Source organism: Leptidea sinapis, chromosome 16 (assembly GCF_905404315.1).
Source record: "Leptidea sinapis chromosome 16, ilLepSina1.1, whole genome shotgun sequence".
Taxonomy (NCBI): Eukaryota; Metazoa; Arthropoda; class Insecta; order Lepidoptera; family Pieridae; genus Leptidea; species Leptidea sinapis.
The window spans coordinates 2,739,322-2,758,232 of NC_066280.1; the positions used below are offsets into that span (position 1 = coordinate 2,739,322).

Here is an 18,911-nt window from a genome sequence, read left to right on the forward strand (position 1 = left end):
CAAGTTATGCGTTATAATTTTCAACGAATTTCCATAGATCACATTTGATCTACAATAATTGATCTCTAGAACTCTAAGTAAAAACAAAGCCGATCTCAATTTATGGCCGTTTTCAATAACCTATCAATCCTTAGTTTAACTTGTTAGTGGTAGACAAATCTATCCTTTTACGCTTACTTACATTTCAATAAACTATCGACATAAAGCATTGGACATAACTATGGATTAAACGGTGACAGAAATGTATCCGTAACTAGAGATACGTTATTGAAAACGGCGGGAAAATACTAGATAATATTAAGATAGCTATTGGAACTAATGGAACCCCTTTATTTGAAACTCATTGCAAGTAATCACTGCCTCCCACTCTCTCTTGTAATACCAGAGGGGTTTCAACAGCGCTGCTGATCTTTAAGTGGATTTCCATTTTTTTAAAAGTACTCATTTGTACATATACATATCCAACATCGCGAAAAGATTCTAATGCCACGGTTTGGTTGTACTTTGAGGAAAGTTCCTTGGCAAACGCACTGTGAAAGAATGCCACATCCAGGTTATGAGGATAATGTTTTAGTTTATGGCATGTTTTGTGATGGTGGGGCTCGTCAGCTAGGATCAGGTCAAAAGAACTATAGAACATATTTAAACATTCTGCTTTTTTTACAGTTTTATCCATAACTTCTGGGATTAAATATACAAATTATTCAAGTCCCGCATGAAAGTTGATACAAATTAAATTAGTATATTTAATCCCAGAGCTGAGGGACATCACTTAAAAATATTATACTGTTTAGATTTGAAAGAGCGACATCTCAAGTCAATTTCCTAATAATATTAAAATATTGGGATGTTATCAACAGTAAAGTAGATCCTGTAGATGAAGCCACAACCTGAGAGTTGAACAAGACATTCCAAAATTTCGGTCAATGCGTCACTCGGACGGTTGGCTCAGTTGGTAAGAGCGCTCGGACGGAACCCATAAATGCGCGGTTTCAAGTCACGCCACGTACATATTAAATTTGAATGGCACATATATAGTTATACTAGCTGACCCAGCAAACGTTGTTTTGCCATATAAAGTATAATTCACGCGATAGTTTTATAAGTAATAAAATATTGCCTATATTATAGCCTGTACATCATTTTGTTCTATTGCACGCAAAAATAGGTTTTCGATTTTACACCTTGTGTTACAAAATAGCAATTTTATTACGGATCCCTAATTTTGAAAAAAAAACATAGCCTATAGCCTTCCTCGATAAATGGACTACCCAACACTGAAAGAATCATTCAAATCGGACCAGTAGTACCAGAGATTAGCGCGTTCAAACAAACAAACAAACAAACACTGCAGCTTTATAATATTAGTATAGATTCTGTTTGAAGCAAACCGACTTGCTAGTGACAGGATTATTTGATATCACATGGAAGGTTTTGTGATAAAAATTCGCGGTAGTGATCATGTTATATTTACCACAGCAAGAAATCATGTGGAATATATATTACAGTGAGGCCAACTTCGGTTCAGATAGTGAAGAAGCCTCCGACATTATCTTCTGAGCGAGGCGTCAGCTTATCGTGTGTTGCCGAGGGTAGTCGCCCTCCCGCCGAACTCACTTGGTTCAAGGACAATAGAATATTCTCTCGTGGAAAGGTATTTATATTCAAATATGTTGATATCTTTTTTTGTTTTTTTCCAAACTCAATATATTTCCTTCTGTCATCTCGCTCTCAAAGATATTTTTATTCCTAATTATCTTCAAAATAATATGACCGAAGCAAGTTTCGGTCTGTAGAGCGCCGTACCTAGTGAAATTACTGGGTAAATGAGACTTAACATCTTGTCTCAAGGTGACGAGCGCAATTGTAGTGCCGCTCAGAATTTTTGGGTTTTTCAAGAATCCTGAGCGGGACTACATTGTAATGGGTAGGGCGTAACAATTACTATCAGCTGAATGTCCTGCCCGTCTTGTCCCTTATTTTCATACAAAAGCATTTATTTTATCCATCAGTTGTATAAGAAGTGTCAAAAATCGCGAACGTCGCAATGAAAGACGCCACCAGCGTTTTTTGACTTAGTTATACAACGTGTTGCATACAAAAAAAATTCTACGACTTGGTAATTTAATTTATTAATTAAACAAACAAATACCACTTGTTTTCGAGTTGCCGCTTAAATGTATCTCTCTGTATATGTCGAGAAATGTATTGTATATATAGGTACCTGTCTCCGGTGAGAGGTTTTATTTCTAGTATAGATTTTTAAAAGACAATAAAGTATGTACTTTAATTACTGATCGTGGCTGCCTAAATGACAGATTAGATGAGTAGAAAAATTTGTTTTATATATATTATAACGTGCTGTTTTGATAAAGGTTTCAATTGTAGGTAACAGAGTCTTCAAACGACACCTGGGTTAGCAGTACAATAAAATTCACGCCACTAGCCGAAGACGACGGAGGTACAATAAAATGCCAAGCCGACAATAGCGCCCTTCCCGGACAGAGTATTGAGGACTCCTTTAAATTGGATGTTGTGTGTGAGTCATGATTACATAGTATTGTTATTATTTACTATATAACATACACATATATATCAGACGCTGAGGCACACATCTTTATCTTAATAGATATTCTAAATGCAATGTCCTGATGTTTGTTTCCAGTGACCTACTAAACTAATAAACTGATTTTATTGGGGATTTCTTCATGGAGTGCTGTTAGATAGTTTTAATTTAAATTTTGGTACCCATAATTTTTTTTTTTTCCCACCTCGATGAAAAGCTCACTTTTAGTCCCTGGTACGAGGGTCAAAAGTGGCCGATTCTCTACCGGCAAGACGAATTTTGTCCCTCGCACCACGTGAGATAAGTAGGACATTGCCACCCGCGGATATTGACAATGTCAATGAGATTGACCTACTTTTGTACCTAGGTGCGTAATATACTATTATTTCTAATGTTTGTTTTGTATGGACATATTTTCTATGAGAGCCTGTATTGTATGTAAATAATTAAAAATATAATTTTTCAATTTATTATTTTAACTTATTTACAATAATATATTAATCATACAAAAACACTATTTCAACAATGCGCAGTATATACACATTGAACTTTTAACTAAATCCATTCAATTTTACTTTTAAAAACAGCACCAATGTTGCACAATACGTCAGCTGTAAGAATTTCGGTAACGCTAAACTCACGTGATTGCAACTATCCAAAACGCATTTAACCTTATATATTTTATGTATTTTGAAATGAAAACTTCTTTAGTTTCGTTGTGATTTGAAAGTCGATGAAACGAATAAGTAACTGTAAAAAGAGACAGACATAAATTTATAAGATTTAACGTATAAATAGAAAATGAGATAGGAAGCATTAAACAGTGTTTTGGTACCAGGCGATCATAGTTGGAGAAGATATTGTCATATGTTTGAGTATACCTTAATATATTCTGAGGTCAGGTGCACATCGTATTATAGATAGACACCAGGAGAACATAATTACGGCAGTGGTGATAGTAATGTATTTCATAGCGGTTGAAATCATATTTCATCCTGGCAACATGTACCAGGCCTTCATATGCAGGTTAGAGGTTCATACACAATGCAAGTTTCACTTCTGACATGTGTAATTTGGACGTACACATTTTTTTTTAATTTTTTTATTTATCAGCTTGTCGGTGACGTGAACCCATAAGATTGTCCCCTACTAAGAATTGCCCAACGCGGTTATAGAAACTGTCACTTCAAAAACTTGAAAAGTTAATGATACTTAAGTGCACATTCATTCAGGATAATTACCTTCGTAAGGGAAAATTGTTTGCAAGATACGCTAAATGTCGTATTTGTCAACCATTCCCACAACAAGAACTCAAGCTTGTGCTAATTTCCTAAATTGCCCCACGTATTTGCTCAAACAAGCAACGCGGCGCAATTTACTCAACTTCTTTATTCTTGAACACATTACCTAACGTACACGGCTACAAAATAAGCAATAAAGGGGCTTAGTTCAACCAGTTCATACATCTCGTTAAACTTAATTGTCATAGCAGATACTTAGAGTGTACAAGTAATCGTATAAATTATTCTTCGTCTCCTCTTACTGTTTCGTATTTATTTATATCTAAATGTTTTACGAGAAGCAAAACAATGATAAATATAATACCAGTAATATAAAATCATTGTTTTTAGGGAGATTTAAGAGACATTTCTTGGGAATGAGCGCCGATGATTCTGGCCACATACTCTAGGAAATAGCTATTACTAAAGAGCATAGCCTAGGTTGTCTCATTTTTTCAATATTTCTATTGTTTTTCTTTCTTTTTATTTTGCTCGTATCCTTTGCTGTTTGATTCAGTCATGTTATTGTGTGTAATTTTTTTCGACTTTAGTTAGATTTTTTTTAGATTAATAATTATTTAATATGAAAATATTTTATGTTTACAATAAGTGAACTCGCTATTCCTCACATAAACACTTAAGTTTTATGAGGATTGCTTAAATTGTTTATTAGTTTGTTTCTTGCATATTTTGAAAAATAAAAAGAAATATAATTCGTGATGTATGTTCAATATTTTTACGAGCAATTCCTGTACATACAGTATAATAATAAAACATATAATCCTATTTCTGTACATATATTTTGTGCATCTCGTAATCGGCTCTGACAATTTGTATGATATTTACTACATAAAGCACCCCATGCTCATTTTTCTACGATAAAATACATTTTTGTAAATCACATAAATCCTTATTTAAACTTCTTGAAAATTATTTACTGCTTCTTCGCTTGGTTCTCTATTAAAGCGTGATCTTTAGGTTTTTTTAACTACAATTTCGATTAGGTAGTATTTGTATAAATGTGAGAGTTAAGCCTTTTCTTTATTAAGGATTTGGAAATTTATATTTACATATTGAAATGCAGATTCTGGATCGACTGAAATCGGCTTCCGGTTAGATAAAATTTCATATCACATGCGTTTTAATAATTAACTAAGTTAATCAAAGAAAATTTCTGAGGCTATATTTAAATCTGCCTAATTTCTAGTACTACGATTGAAGAGAAAATTACTAGTCACATATCAGCCTGTTAAAAATACGATTTTAAACGTACTAGTAATTCCATCAAAATAGAATATTAGCAGCATTTATAAGTAACAAATTTTAGGGATCAAAATTGACAAATCTAATGCCAGCTGTTTCTACTACCAGAAAGACATTAACCACAATAACGGAAATGAGTTTGTCGTAAGAAATTCATATCATACACAATGTTAAGAAATGTTTAAAATTAGCGGCGCACCTACAAACAATTTGAACAAATACAAATTTGTTTTATTGAAATAAGAAATATATTTATTTACTGTAGGAAGTGACAATATCATAATATTGCAACAACACTTGGTAATCGTCATGAAGCTACGTTAGATCGTAAGGGGCTTTGAAATGGAGAGAAGAACTGAAACGAAACAGCCCTTCTCTTAAATGAAATAACAACATAGCCTTATTATTAACAAGATTATAACAATTTGTCGATTTGAAGTGATAGCCCTCACTCACCAGTGGGAGGCACCTTTGCACAGGATGACGGCTAGATTATGGGTACCACAACGGCGCCTATTTCTGCCGTGAAGCAGTAATGCCTAAGCGTTACTGTATCTCGGTCTGAAGGGCGAAGTTAAATTACTGGGTAAATGAGACTCAACATCTTACGTACTCAAGGTGACGAGCGCGGTTGTAACGCGCGCGGCTCAAAATTTTTGGGTTTTTCAAGAATCCTGAGTGGCACTGCATTGTAATGGGCAGGACGTTTCAATTACCATTAGCTCAACGTCCTGGTCGTCTCATCCCTTATTATCATAAAAAACATCTGGGGCTACTTACACAAATAAAATTTGAAAACAGAATTACTGAACGATGCGGGACTCCAACCCGCGACCTCTCGCGTTGCGTGCTACATTGTAGATGAAGCCACAGTCTGAGAGTTGAACAAAGCTTACAAGATTTATCGTCGACACGTCACTCAAACGGTTGGCTCAGTTGGAAAGAGCCCTTGCAAGGAACGCAAGAGTTCGCGGGTTCGAGTCCGGCATCGTTAATTAATTTTGATTTACAATATTTATTTGTGTAAGATTATAACAATTTCACGCTCGTATCTGCATTGCGAATAACGATGTTGGGCTTTAAGTGGTGTATCTCAATAACATACACCTTATTTTTTAAATTCAAAGTAATATAATAAATAAGATACTACAGAAGAGCAAGTTTATAACGATGCAACAGCTCTCTTGTCTCGTTTGTTAAGGGAGCTTGATCTTTAGAATATCTGGCTAACCGCACAACTTTGTAATATTCATGACCTAACTTGTGGGTCACATCTACATTCATGAATGCTAGATTATAACGTTAACAAACCGTATTGGCACAAAGTTCTTTAACGCGGCTTGTGGGTGTAACTTGAGTGATAGAATTAAAATGTGGTATGCCAATTCAGTTATGTCCGGTTGTTCGGATATTATCGTCATGTGCTGACCGCATATTTTCTATTAACTTTATTATGAATGTTTTTTACATAATATACTTTCATGTTTTCGCTCCTTTTAATGTTATTTATATAATTTCCTTTTCAGTGGTTTGGGATTTTCGTGTACGACATATTATCCTCATATTACATACAGTAATAGTGATTTAATTCACACCATTAAGAATTCTAGAGGAATTTTGAGAAAGCCTTTTTTGACAGACAGAGTTTTTAAATATTTCATGGGTTACAAATATTTTCCAAAAGATCAGACTTGTATTCTTGTCACGGACTCATAATACAGACTTACATTAAAAATATATTAATAATTGAGAGTAGTAATAAGGTCGTAGGACTACATTTTTTTTTATGCAATTAAGGGCTGTGACGAGCAGGACGTTCAGCTGACGGTAATTGATACGTCCTGCCCATTATAATGCAGTGCCGCTCAAGGTTATTGAAATACCCATAAATTTTGAGCAGCACTACAACTGCGTTCGTCACCTTGAGACATAAAGGCATAAAAGGCATTTATTTTCTCAAAATTGATTCCGTTAGAATTTTTTTTGATGTCATTTCTAATATCTACTAGATACTTCTAACGCTTCGGCAACAAATGGCGCTCTGAGAGAGAAGAAGCGGCGCAAGAAACTCTCTCAGCATTCTTTTTTTGCGCTCTTTTCAATAAAAATGTACATTATTGTACAATCACTTCTATCGCTATAAAATAATCACAATCTAGTCCCAGGCTGTCCGAATATTTAGATATTCAGCAGTGGAGTAATAGGATTTACGACAGAGCCACTTTTTTATAAAACATTCAAATTTATTTATATATAATGCCTGAACAGTGGCTGGGACTTTATTTTAGCAGTGTATACATTTACCCTTAAAGGTATTATGTATCTTATGAAGCCTACTAGAATTAGTTACAAGCAATCCCTTATTTCTAGTGTTATAATAATGAAAATCACTATTAAGACCAAAAAGATGACGATTTTTGTGAACGTTTATAAAATTTTCATAAATGTACTGAGAATGAACAGTCATAATAATTAATTCTTAAAATTATTCTTTAAGAGACTGTCTATAACCAAGCTGATATATAGCACGAACAGCTCTCTTTTGCAGAACAAACACTTATTCAATGTCAGCAGCATGACCCCATAGTAAAATACCATGATGTCATAGTCATGATGCTGTGAAAATGACTGAAGTACACTTATCTAGCGGTCGCAAGATTCGTGTACTCTCCAATCTTTCTAACAGCATCTACCGCAGAGCTGAATCTATCTGCTAGTTGAGCAATATGTGGACCCCACTGAAGCTTTTTATCTAACGTGATACCCAAGAAGACCGTAGTGTCCACAAGTTCCAATCTCTGGTCATTTATAAGTACATTGGTTTGTACCTCTGCTGTGTTTGGTGTAATGAACCGTAAACACTTGGTTATTTTAGTGTTTAAGTGCACATTATTCGTCTCAAACCAACGCACTATCTTTGAGAGCGCATTGTTAATCTCGTCATCAATATCTGCACTTCGTTTCACTTTAAAAATCTCATGACTTTCATCTACCACAAACGGTAGATCGTTAATATATATAAGAAACAAGAAAGGACCGAGAATAAAAGCCTGCGGAACACCTATTCCCACAGGTTTACCCGAAGACCGTTTGCCATTTACATCGACTATCTGAACTCTTTCGCTTAAATAGGATTTTAACAGATTAAGGGCTCTATTTTTTACTCCATAATGCTTTAGTTGTAGGAGTAAAGTTTCATGGTGGACGCAGTCAAATGTTGTGGATAAATAAAAAAAAAATGCCCAATGCATCATGTGACTCTTCCCAGGCGTCAAAGTCTCAATGGGCTCAATTAGTCTAGTATCCGCATTAATTGTTGATAAGCCCCTAGTGAAACCAAATTGATTTTTTTTTAATAATTTACAAAAAGGCATTTGTAGCTGCTGAAGCAAAAGTTTTTCAAAAATTTTACTTAAAACAGGCAGCACTGAAATAGGTCTGAAATTAGCAGGGTCAAAAGAACTGCCCGATTTAAACAAAGGTATAACTTTGCTGTATTTCATGAGGTCAGGGAACACCCTCATCTATGCATTCATTAAATATTATTGCTAATTCAGGTTCTATAATGTCAAGTATGTATTTTACAATATTATTCGAATGGCCCCATAGGTCTTTTATATTTTTAAGGTTAATTAATTTGAAGATTTTTATTATATCGCTTACCTGTAACATACTTAAATTTCAAATCAGTGGAAGATACTGGTACGTGTAATTTAAGCATATCATGTGCTGCTTTTGGTGAAGAGTTAAGGTCTTTGGTCGTGATAATCAGGTATTCGGAGAAGTATTTATCAAATTCATTTGCAATTTCTATTTCCGAATTTATACAGGAACAGACATAAACTGATGATGCCTACTACTCGGCTAAGTTGAGTTAGTAAGTCTTTTGTGGTGCGATGTATATGCTTTTAATGTAGACGTTACTACATAGATTTTCTATTTTCTGTTAAAACACGTCCAGAGAGGTCCCGTCACGTCCCAAATGAATAGTGCATTAGGGTTACTAATTAGATCTAATTTAACTCGCTATGTTACAAAGCTAAAGTCAACTAACAATTGGCCTTAAGAAAATTTCAGTTCTTATAGAATACTACAATTTTTATAATATGTGTTTTACTTTCATTTGCAAAGGTAATAAATTGCTAACCAACATATTAATATGTATAATAACATCTAAGATAATTTTTACGTCTAGATAGAGTAGATCTTGCTGTACAACAACCGATAAAAACAGGCCACGTTTAATACTTGAGAAGGTCGCGGAATGGGATAAATTGAAGCTTGTCCAATTTAACCCCCAGAAGACACAAAATTACGCGTTTACCGCTAAAAAAAACCCCATTTGTCACCGCTCTTCGACAACACTTCCCTTACAGCCTCGCCTAGTATCGGAATACTGGGTCTCGAAATCTCGAGTGATTGCCAATTTCGTGGCCATCTGGAGGGCAAAGCCAAATTGGCTTCGAAGAAACTGGGCGTCATTAATATAGCACAGCAATACTTCAAGCCGGCCTACATTCTAGCGCTCTACAAAGTGCAGGTCCGGTCACACATGGAGTATTGCTGTCATCTCTGGTCTGGCGCACCCCAGTATCAACTCGATCCATTTTACCGCGTGCAACGTAGAGCAGCTCGAATTATCCAAGGCTCTCAAGGCTTCAAGGGACCCAGTCCTCTGTGAACGGCTGGATCACTTGGCGTTGCGTAGAGATGTCGCTTCATTGTGTGTCTTCTACCGCATTTATCACGGGGAGTGTTTCAAAGAGCTGTTTAACCTGATTTCTACCGCCGAATTCCACCTTTGCACGACACGCCACAAGTTAGTACATCATCGCCAACATCTGGATGTGTGGCGGTCCTCCACAGTGCGGTTTTCAAAGAGCTTTCTTCCATGTACTACAAAGCTGTGGATGAACTTCCTTGTGCGGTGTTTCCGAGACGATACGACATACGGTGTATGCACTTTTTTTGAACAAAACTGGAGGTCATTAATAGGAAATGACCTCCAGTTTTGCAAGCACGGCAACGCTACAAGCTGGTCTACTTTCTAGCTCTCAACACACTATGCACAATGCACAGGTATGGCCGCATAGATCACTGGGCGTTGCGTTGAAACGTCACTTCATTGTGCGTCTTCTACCGCATTTATTATTTATCACGGGGAGTGTTATGAAAAAGTTGTTCGACCTGATTCCTGCCGCCGAATTCCACATTCCCACGAATACCATAAATAACAGATAACATCCTCACCATCTGCATGTCTGGCATTCCTCTACAGTGCGGTTTCGAAGGAACTTTTCCATGTATAACCAAAATCGGAATGAGCTTCGTTGTACGCTGTTTTCAGAATTGACACTACTCACGTTGTGCCTTCGAAATAATCTTGTACACTTTTCGAAAAATCACTTGCAGAACCGTTGGTTACAGAAAGTTCACAAGTTAACCGATCACGGGTAGAAAAACTAGGTACGGAAGAGAGACGCCAGAACTCTGGTAAAGGTGTAGCCGTGAACAGTTGGTGTTAGGTCCACCCAACATCAGCCATTGTCAAAGTCTTTGATGAAGCCATTGTTTAGCAGTGGACGTCTTTACACTGAGGATGATGTAAAACTTAAAACTCACGAAGTTTCAACAAATTTCCTTCCATTAATATTCAATCTGACCATGAATGGAAGGGACTTTTTTAGTACCGGGTCAATTAAAAACTAGCGCGAATTCGGGAGTTGGTTTTCCCATATTGCATTATATTTCATGATAACATCTGGGATATTTACTGAAAGAGCAATAAGAACAAGTATGAAAGATGAATGGAAATGGATGGAGGCAGAGAATGATACAAGGCATGTGGTTATAAAGATCAGTTATCTTTACTAGCCCCTTTGGAGACGAGCGTTAATGTTTGTATACTATGTAGTAGAAATAATAATATGATGCTTCCTAGTGAGGGATTACTGACGAGAACCTTTTAACTTAATCTGTTCTACCTGTCCGTCTGTCTCATGAAGCAACAATATAGGTAAGATATCTGAAAATTTTACAGGACATATGTTACTATTGCCGTTATAAAAATATAAACGGCGTCAAGGAAAAAAAAGTTTCTTTAATAAAACCTATCTCAGAGTTATATAGTTTTATAATAGAGATCGAGAATTTTTAAGGGAAAAATTCAAAGAAAACCATTATATGACAAAACATTATAATTATTTAAACTGTAAAGTAAGCAACAACCATAATTTAAATACTAGAAATAACTACAAGCTTATAGTGCCCCCTACTAGGCTCTGTAAAATAATCAATTATTTTGCCTGCAATGGTATTAAATTTTACACTAAATTAACAAAAAGTGTATCTGAATTATCAATAAATAAATAAAAATAAATCTAAACTTATTAAACGCAGACTTATGTCGAAGTCTTATTACAGTATTGAAGATTACGTAAACAATATTACAATGTGGAATTGAATAGTATTATAGTTGTTTTTTTATGGATTTTATGGTTCGGCCTTGTTTTACTGGATTACATTTTTTTTAAATATATATATATTTTTTTTGTAATTAGTATGTATTTGAATTGTATTTTTTTGGTGATTGACGCTGACGAGCAATCTTTTGATTTGATATCAATAAAATATTTTTGACTTTGACTAAATATCATCGTGGAAGTAATTCTTTATCCGATTCGTACTTGACCAGTATTCAAATGTATAAAATGCACATTTTCAAAAGATAAAACATACTATAAAAATTAGTGACTGAAATTCAGTTAGTGAGATAAAATGCACTAGTTGCAATTGTCAGCAAAAACTAGTATCAATAAAAGAAAAAGTGGAGAACTTTTAATTGCATGGAGTTACTTCGGAAACAGAGCTAATAGAAAGTCGTAAAAGAGCTATCATTAATTTTGCTGACTTCGCTTTTAGTGTTTGTGTTAAGGTTTTTACCTTTATTTAATTTCAGTTAAAAGCTTTATTATTATTTATTATTACAGTTATTTTAAAACATCAGGTACTTAATTTTGTATTTATTTCTATATAAATAAATGTAGTGTGGTTTTAACACTATTCATGAGTGTGCTACTCTTTTGTTAGTGAGCGCAAGCGCCAACATGTCCGTTTATCCGGTTTTCCCCCCACCCCGCGATTAGCGTGTAATCTGTTCGAACGCGAGGTGACCACGCGTTGCATAAATAAACATCTATTTTTAATATTATTTTTTCTTCTGATATGACCGCTTAATATCACATCTTTAAATACATTATCGCTAGAGATAGAGCAAATATGCTAAATAATATGCAAATACATAATCATGGGATGCTTATAGTTTTGGGCTTCATATTAAAAGGCCTGAGTGGAGCAAAGCATTCAAACCGTCCAAGTCTAAGTCTAAGTCTAGGCTTTATTTCAGAGTTGAATACTCCAGTTTCGAATTATCTGTAAGTTCGATTATTTTATGCTATTCTTAGCTAATTCATTCGTCTAAATATAATCATCATAATCTTATGACAGCTGTGAAAACGTCGAAAAACACTGAGTTTATGGTTAAGATCTATTTTAAGTAATGCACGCATCACTAACACAAAGTGACAAGAGAAAGACGCGCACACTTTTTTTTATGGAATAGGAGTACAAACAAGCGTACGAATCACCTGTTGTTAAGTGATCACCGCCGCCCACAATCTCTTGCAACACCACAGGAATCACAGGAGCGTTGCCGGCCCTTAAGGAAGGTGTACTCACTTTTTTTGAAGGGTACCTTCTATGATATACTAACTTGTGGCGTATCGTGCGAAGGTGGAATTTGGCGGCAGAAATCAGGTTAAACAGCTCTTTGAAACACTCCCCGTGATAAATGCGGTAGAAGACACACAATGAAGCGACATCTCTACGTAACGCCAAGTGATCCAGCCGTTCACAGAGCACTGGGTCCCTTAAAGCCTTGAGAGCCTTGGATAATTCGAGCTCCTCTATGTTGCACGCGGTCAAATGGATCGAGTTGATACTGGGGTGCGCCAGACCAGAGATGACAACAATACTCCATGTGTGACCGGACCTGCGCTTTGTAGAGCGCTAGAATGTGGGCCGGCTTGAAGTATTGCCGTGCTCTATTAATGACGCCCAGTTTCTTCGAAGCCAATTTGGCTTTGCCCTCCAGATGGCCACGAAATTGGTAATCACTCGAGATTTCGAGACCCAGTATTCCGATACTAGGCGAGATGGAGAGGCGAGAAATGACCTTCAGTTTTTTCAAAGCCAATTTGGCTCTGCTTCCAGAACACTAAAGAATTGTAAATCGCTCGATATTTCAAGACCCAGTCTTTCGATATTTGGCAAGGAATTAAGGTAATAGTGGTTGAAGAGCAGCGATACGAAAAATGGTGCTTTTCGGATTCTTTTTCGTTAAATTGAACACGGATCATTTTAGGCCATTCCGCGTCTTCTCAAGAAATAATTCTATTCTACCAGAAGATTGGCTTTCCCTTTTTCGTATGTCAAGTGTCATTCCCCTTGTATATTTACAGCTTGTGTATTTTAGATGGCTAGCTTGACAACTTTAAGGCAATTTTGATTTCGGCGATTTGACACAGAATTTGGAGAAGAATCGAACTGTATCTGAGAATAGCTGAAACAAAAAGAAAGACAAGTAGTTAAAATATTATATACCTTAAATAAATATAATCCTATAACAAAATATTTTCAACTTAAGTCATAAAGTATTAACCTTGTTATTTTACTAGGACACATATTATGTAACTGGGTTTATACTGGACATTAGATCTTGTTTCAAAGTCAGTGAAGTGTAATTAAGGTTTGTTTGTGTAGCTTTGTTGGGTCTTCAATGTCAACATAAACGTAGGTCCACCCGAAAACTAATCTCAACTGTAGTATGTGGGTTTTACATTTTATCTATTGAGCGGTAAAAAATTATATACACATTCAATTTGATATAATTATAGTGTTGTTATTCTTTTTACTTTTATTTGATTATTGCTTTAAAGAGTTCGTTTGTTAGAAATCTCTTCTACTCTTCTCTGTCGTGTTGTCCATTGCTGAAGATCCTTTCCACTCTGGTATGAACCTGGGTCATGATTAAATCAAGTTTCTCCACTCCGCACTGTATTTGACTCCCCTCAAAGCTGTGAATCACTTTAAAGCATTAAGTAGTAGTTGTTTGTAACTTAGTGCAAACACCGGGTAGATGAGAATTAATTATTTGACGTTATAATTTTCCTACTTACAAATATGATTTACTTAACAGTATTCGCATCTTTTATATTGCATTCTTCTTTTTCTCCTTCGTTACACTCTTGACAGAGCGGCCGTGGTCATCACGAATTGAAATCTTTTGGGGCAGATGTTATTCGCCCCACGAGAATTCACCACTTTTTCCTGCTGGCAGACAATCTGGTGTACTCGTTCAATGGACCACCCACAGCAGATTTAATTTGGTCTGTCCTTCCTTCCCCGCCCTCTAGTGCCCTCCACTTTGCCCTGCACTACAAGGCGTTCAATGCACTCACTCTCGCGCCGGGAGACGTGTCCGAAGAACTTAAGAATGCTACTCTGTTTTAACTCCGAAAGGTGTTGTTTTATGTCAAGTTCTCGGAGAATAGAGACGTTGGTGTGAAACTCGATTCATAAAATTGTTAGAATTCTCCTCGAGTACCACATCTCCAGAGAATCAATTTTCTTTTTCTCGGCTTGTCGCAACGTCCACGTCTCTGCAGCGTACAAAAATATGCGAAAAACAAGTGTTTGGACTACCCGGATTATTGTAGCTTGTTTCTGTTCTTCCATATTTTTTTCAATTTGTCCATCGCAGTTCTTGCTATCTTTAATATTCTTATATTATTCCAAAATTGATTTTGAAACTTATTGGGCGTGCACACACTGAACAAATAATTCGTTTCCAATTGTAAGCTTAAGATATTGTGCCCTTAAATTTTATTATATTTTACGTAAAATAAACACGCACTAGACCAAGCTTTATTATTCAAAGATTAATGAATCTCGTAATATGGAGAAAGCACAATTTAGTAATTAGCCTATATTTGTAAATCACGTTTTTCCTAAGCAACATTTTCTTAATTAATTCAAAGTGTGCCATCACCAATCATTGCTGAAACGCGGTCGTTATTATACTAACTTCATTATGTAACTACAGAACATATTAATTTCCAAACATAAATAAATTCTATTTACTTCTGCTTGGCGAACTATAACGCGTTCAGAGCGAGAGAATTTTCTCCGCTCCCGGCGTGAATCGTTTTGGCAACAATTTCAACGGAGGTATCGCAAATGTTTATTTGTAGTATGTATCTTGCGACGCGGGGCAACGGGGACGTCGTTATAGATCTTTAATGGCCAATAAAGTGTCAGCACTCGTTCCTGTGGGATGCAATCTCTGAATCTACACCTGCATATCGAGCGTACGTTGCAGCCGAGATGAAATCAATCAATTACTTCTTCTAATTATATGTAGGGTTTTCAAGCTATCGTTGATTTTGTATTTGGAGAAAAAAAAAGAACAATTATCGAAAATGAAGGTTAATTTAAGTGGCTTATAATATATAATGCTAAAACAATTGGACGTAATTCCAGAAAAACGTTCCAAACCACAATCATTTCGAAATTGGGTTAAGAACACAAAACTGGTCACGTGGTTCATATTAACGGACTGACAAAAAATGGCAGCTCTACTGTCAGTCTTTAAATGACATCATAACTTAGTAGCCCAATACATATTGTATGGAATACACTAATGTTTATTAATTAAGCTTTAAACACGAATTCCTTAAAATATGATGATTGTGGATTGGAACGTTTTTCAGGAACTACGTCCAATTGTTCCTCAGAAATTTCTCACTAAGATTTAAAATTTCTAATGTGACAATGACAGTTTAATAATTAACGATTACTGAATAAGGACATATAAAAAATAAGACTAATGTAACAGAATGTATAAGCATCATTATAGATCATGTATTGCAGTAATTCACTTGTTTATTTTATTTTTATATTGTGCTAATTTAATTAAGTTAAATCTAAATCAATATCAACAGAGACAAAGTTTTTATTGAATAAATTCATAAGTCTATTAATTGGAGCGCGGAAACCAGCATTTGTGCGTCATCTGTTAACTATGAATGGTCCTTGCGATCTAGTATCAAGTGTGTGTGATTCTCGCTATGTGAAAAGAATCTGAATTGAATATATTTAACGTTCACGTGAGCTGCTGAGAAGTCGATTTAGTTCTTGTTTGCTATTATGCTTTGGTTGCATCTGCGTCTATTGTAACGTTTCACAGTAATTAGTTATAAAGTAATTTAAGGATTTTGAGATTTAGTGATGTGATGTCTGAAAATAGTTGTAGTTAGACATGTTTAGTGGTTTAACTAGTTATTTGTTAATACAATTTATTGAAGTAGGGGTTACTTTGCGGAAATACATAATTATTCAAATGATTTGAGTTTTCTTTAGTATTAATTCCGCCAATATTTGTCTTAGACTGATCTCAGTCTCGTGCCAGATTTTGGCGACTCAACACTTCCCGAGGATGCCTCGTTTAGAGGCGAAACACGTGTCGAATTGTTTAAAGACAAATATTGGAGGAATTAGCTAAAGAATAGCTAAAGAAAACTCAAACTACTTAAACTTACTACAAATATTTTGTTATAAAAATATGCGTATTATATTTAACAAGCTAAGTAAAAAGTAAGTAAATTATCTTTAAACAATTTTGAAGTTTTTTGCCAAGCTAAACATTATGTGACTCACTTAAAAATGACGATTTTCAATACATACCAATAAATATAAGTACCTAAAGTAATACCTAAAGTAATGTCAATTCGAACTATAATATAGTATTAGGCAGTCATTACTATGTACCACCAATTTCAAAGTGTTGCAGAGAAAAAATATTTTTACCTTTAATTTACTATATGATGTTTACCAATAAATTTGAGGAATTCTCTCAATCACTTCGTCAGATTTACTACCATCATCAGATCTAGGAACAATCTGGTAGTTTTCATTCAAACAAAAAAAAATCGATCTATAAACAGAGAAAAAATACTGCCACTCTTGTTTTGGAGTCGGTTGATAAAATAATGATTATCTCATATATAAAATTCTCGTGACAAAATGTAACTAACATTTAAAATGTTAGTTACCTTACTCTTCCGAAAAAGCTTTACTGATTTTTAACAAAATTTATATGCATATTCAGTACGTCTGAGAATCGGCTACTATCTATATTTCTTACCCTAAAGTGATAAGGGTTGTTCACCCTTAACTTTTTTTTAAATTTTTCGACAATTTTAATTTTATTATGATTTAACATTAAAATTCATCTATCATTATCAACACCTATTTTTGCATCGCGATTTTAATATTGTTCTCTTCCATCCACAGATACGCAATAGAGTTGCAAGATGGCAATCGAATATAATGATTATTGTAGTACAATAAATTTTATTTACGATATATTTAGTAGGTCTGAGAATCATGGTCATCTGTTTTTTATACCCCAAAAGTTTTTATTATTGATTTTTTTTTTATTCCTTTATATGGCAATACAACGTGTGCTGGTTCAGCTAGTGCTATACAATATTTAATTAAACATTATAAATTTACAAAGATCCTTTGTGTACCGTACCTACTAAATTACTTTATCGTCATATTACTAAGCTGTCTTTATTAAATATTACAGTGACTTTAATAATCTAGTTTCGGGAAAAGTCCTTTGATATTTACATAAATAATAATGTTATATTTTAATTGTTAAAATTAATGCTGATATTCAAACAAATTTTAATAATTCCTGTCAGAAGATAATGAAGGAGTAAAATGATGAAAATGATTATTCAAATTATTTGTGTTTATACATTATGTTATCTAGCAGCAAATAAAAAACTATCCTTAACCAAAAGAATATCCTTATGCACTATATTTAAAACTATAAGAGGGGGTTACAGTTAAACTGAAATGTTTAACATTTAATTCTTAAGTTAGTGTTACTATCAAGAAAGATAATAATAATTTATCTAATTATTTTCTCCACACAAAAGATCTTTAAGCTAAAACAGTACATAAGTGTTACATTTTTGACAGCTGGTATTTGTATGGGGCTGGTGTCTGAAGTAGGTTGACCCTGTATCCCAGATCACCAGAACTTCACCCCAAGATATAAGGATCAGAAATTATTAAAACACTAATTGACCCGGCAGACTTCATACTACCTCAATCGATAAATAAAAGACCTAAACTTTTGTATAAAATAAACTTAAAACAAACAAAAGGACTCCTTTTTTTAAGTGTTTACCCGTGTTTTAAGGAAGTTTATTTTTACCTCCTTAGAAAGTTAGAAAAATATAAAAATTCTAATTCATTTTAAACTACTATTTTTATTTGATTTCTAAACGACGGAGGACACGTCAAAGGAAAATAAAAATTGTTGTTTATATTTAAATCCGAGGATTTTCATGTTTATTCAAACCTTTTAAACCTTCCCTGGACTTCCACAAATAATTCAATACTAAAATTAGCCAAATCCGTCCTGCCGTTCTCGAGTTTTAGCGAGACTAACGAACAGAAAATAATTTATATATATATAGATTACATATCTGTACTAGTAGCTAGAGAAGATTCAAAATAACAATAGATTACTTTAAACTAATAGATTACTAGCAATATAATATAGTGTGTGTGTGTATGTGTGTGTTTGTATGCATGTGAGTGTACTATACTCGCAGTTATTATCAGTGTAGAAGGTTAAAGAAATAGATTTAAGACAATATTTTTAC

General features: G+C 34.6%; 1 protein-coding gene across 1 annotated transcript in view; it reads left to right on the forward strand.

Moving 5' to 3' along the window:
• Positions 1-18,911, forward strand: part of LOC126968590 (hemicentin-1-like) — a 199,962-nt gene that overhangs the window by 132,005 nt on the left and 49,046 nt on the right. Inside the window, exons 7-8 of the mRNA XM_050813599.1 lie at positions 1,509-1,654; positions 2,389-2,539. Coding sequence (XP_050669556.1) covers positions 1,509-1,654; positions 2,389-2,539 — 297 coding nt within the window. The remainder of the gene's footprint in view (positions 1-1,508; positions 1,655-2,388; positions 2,540-18,911) is intronic.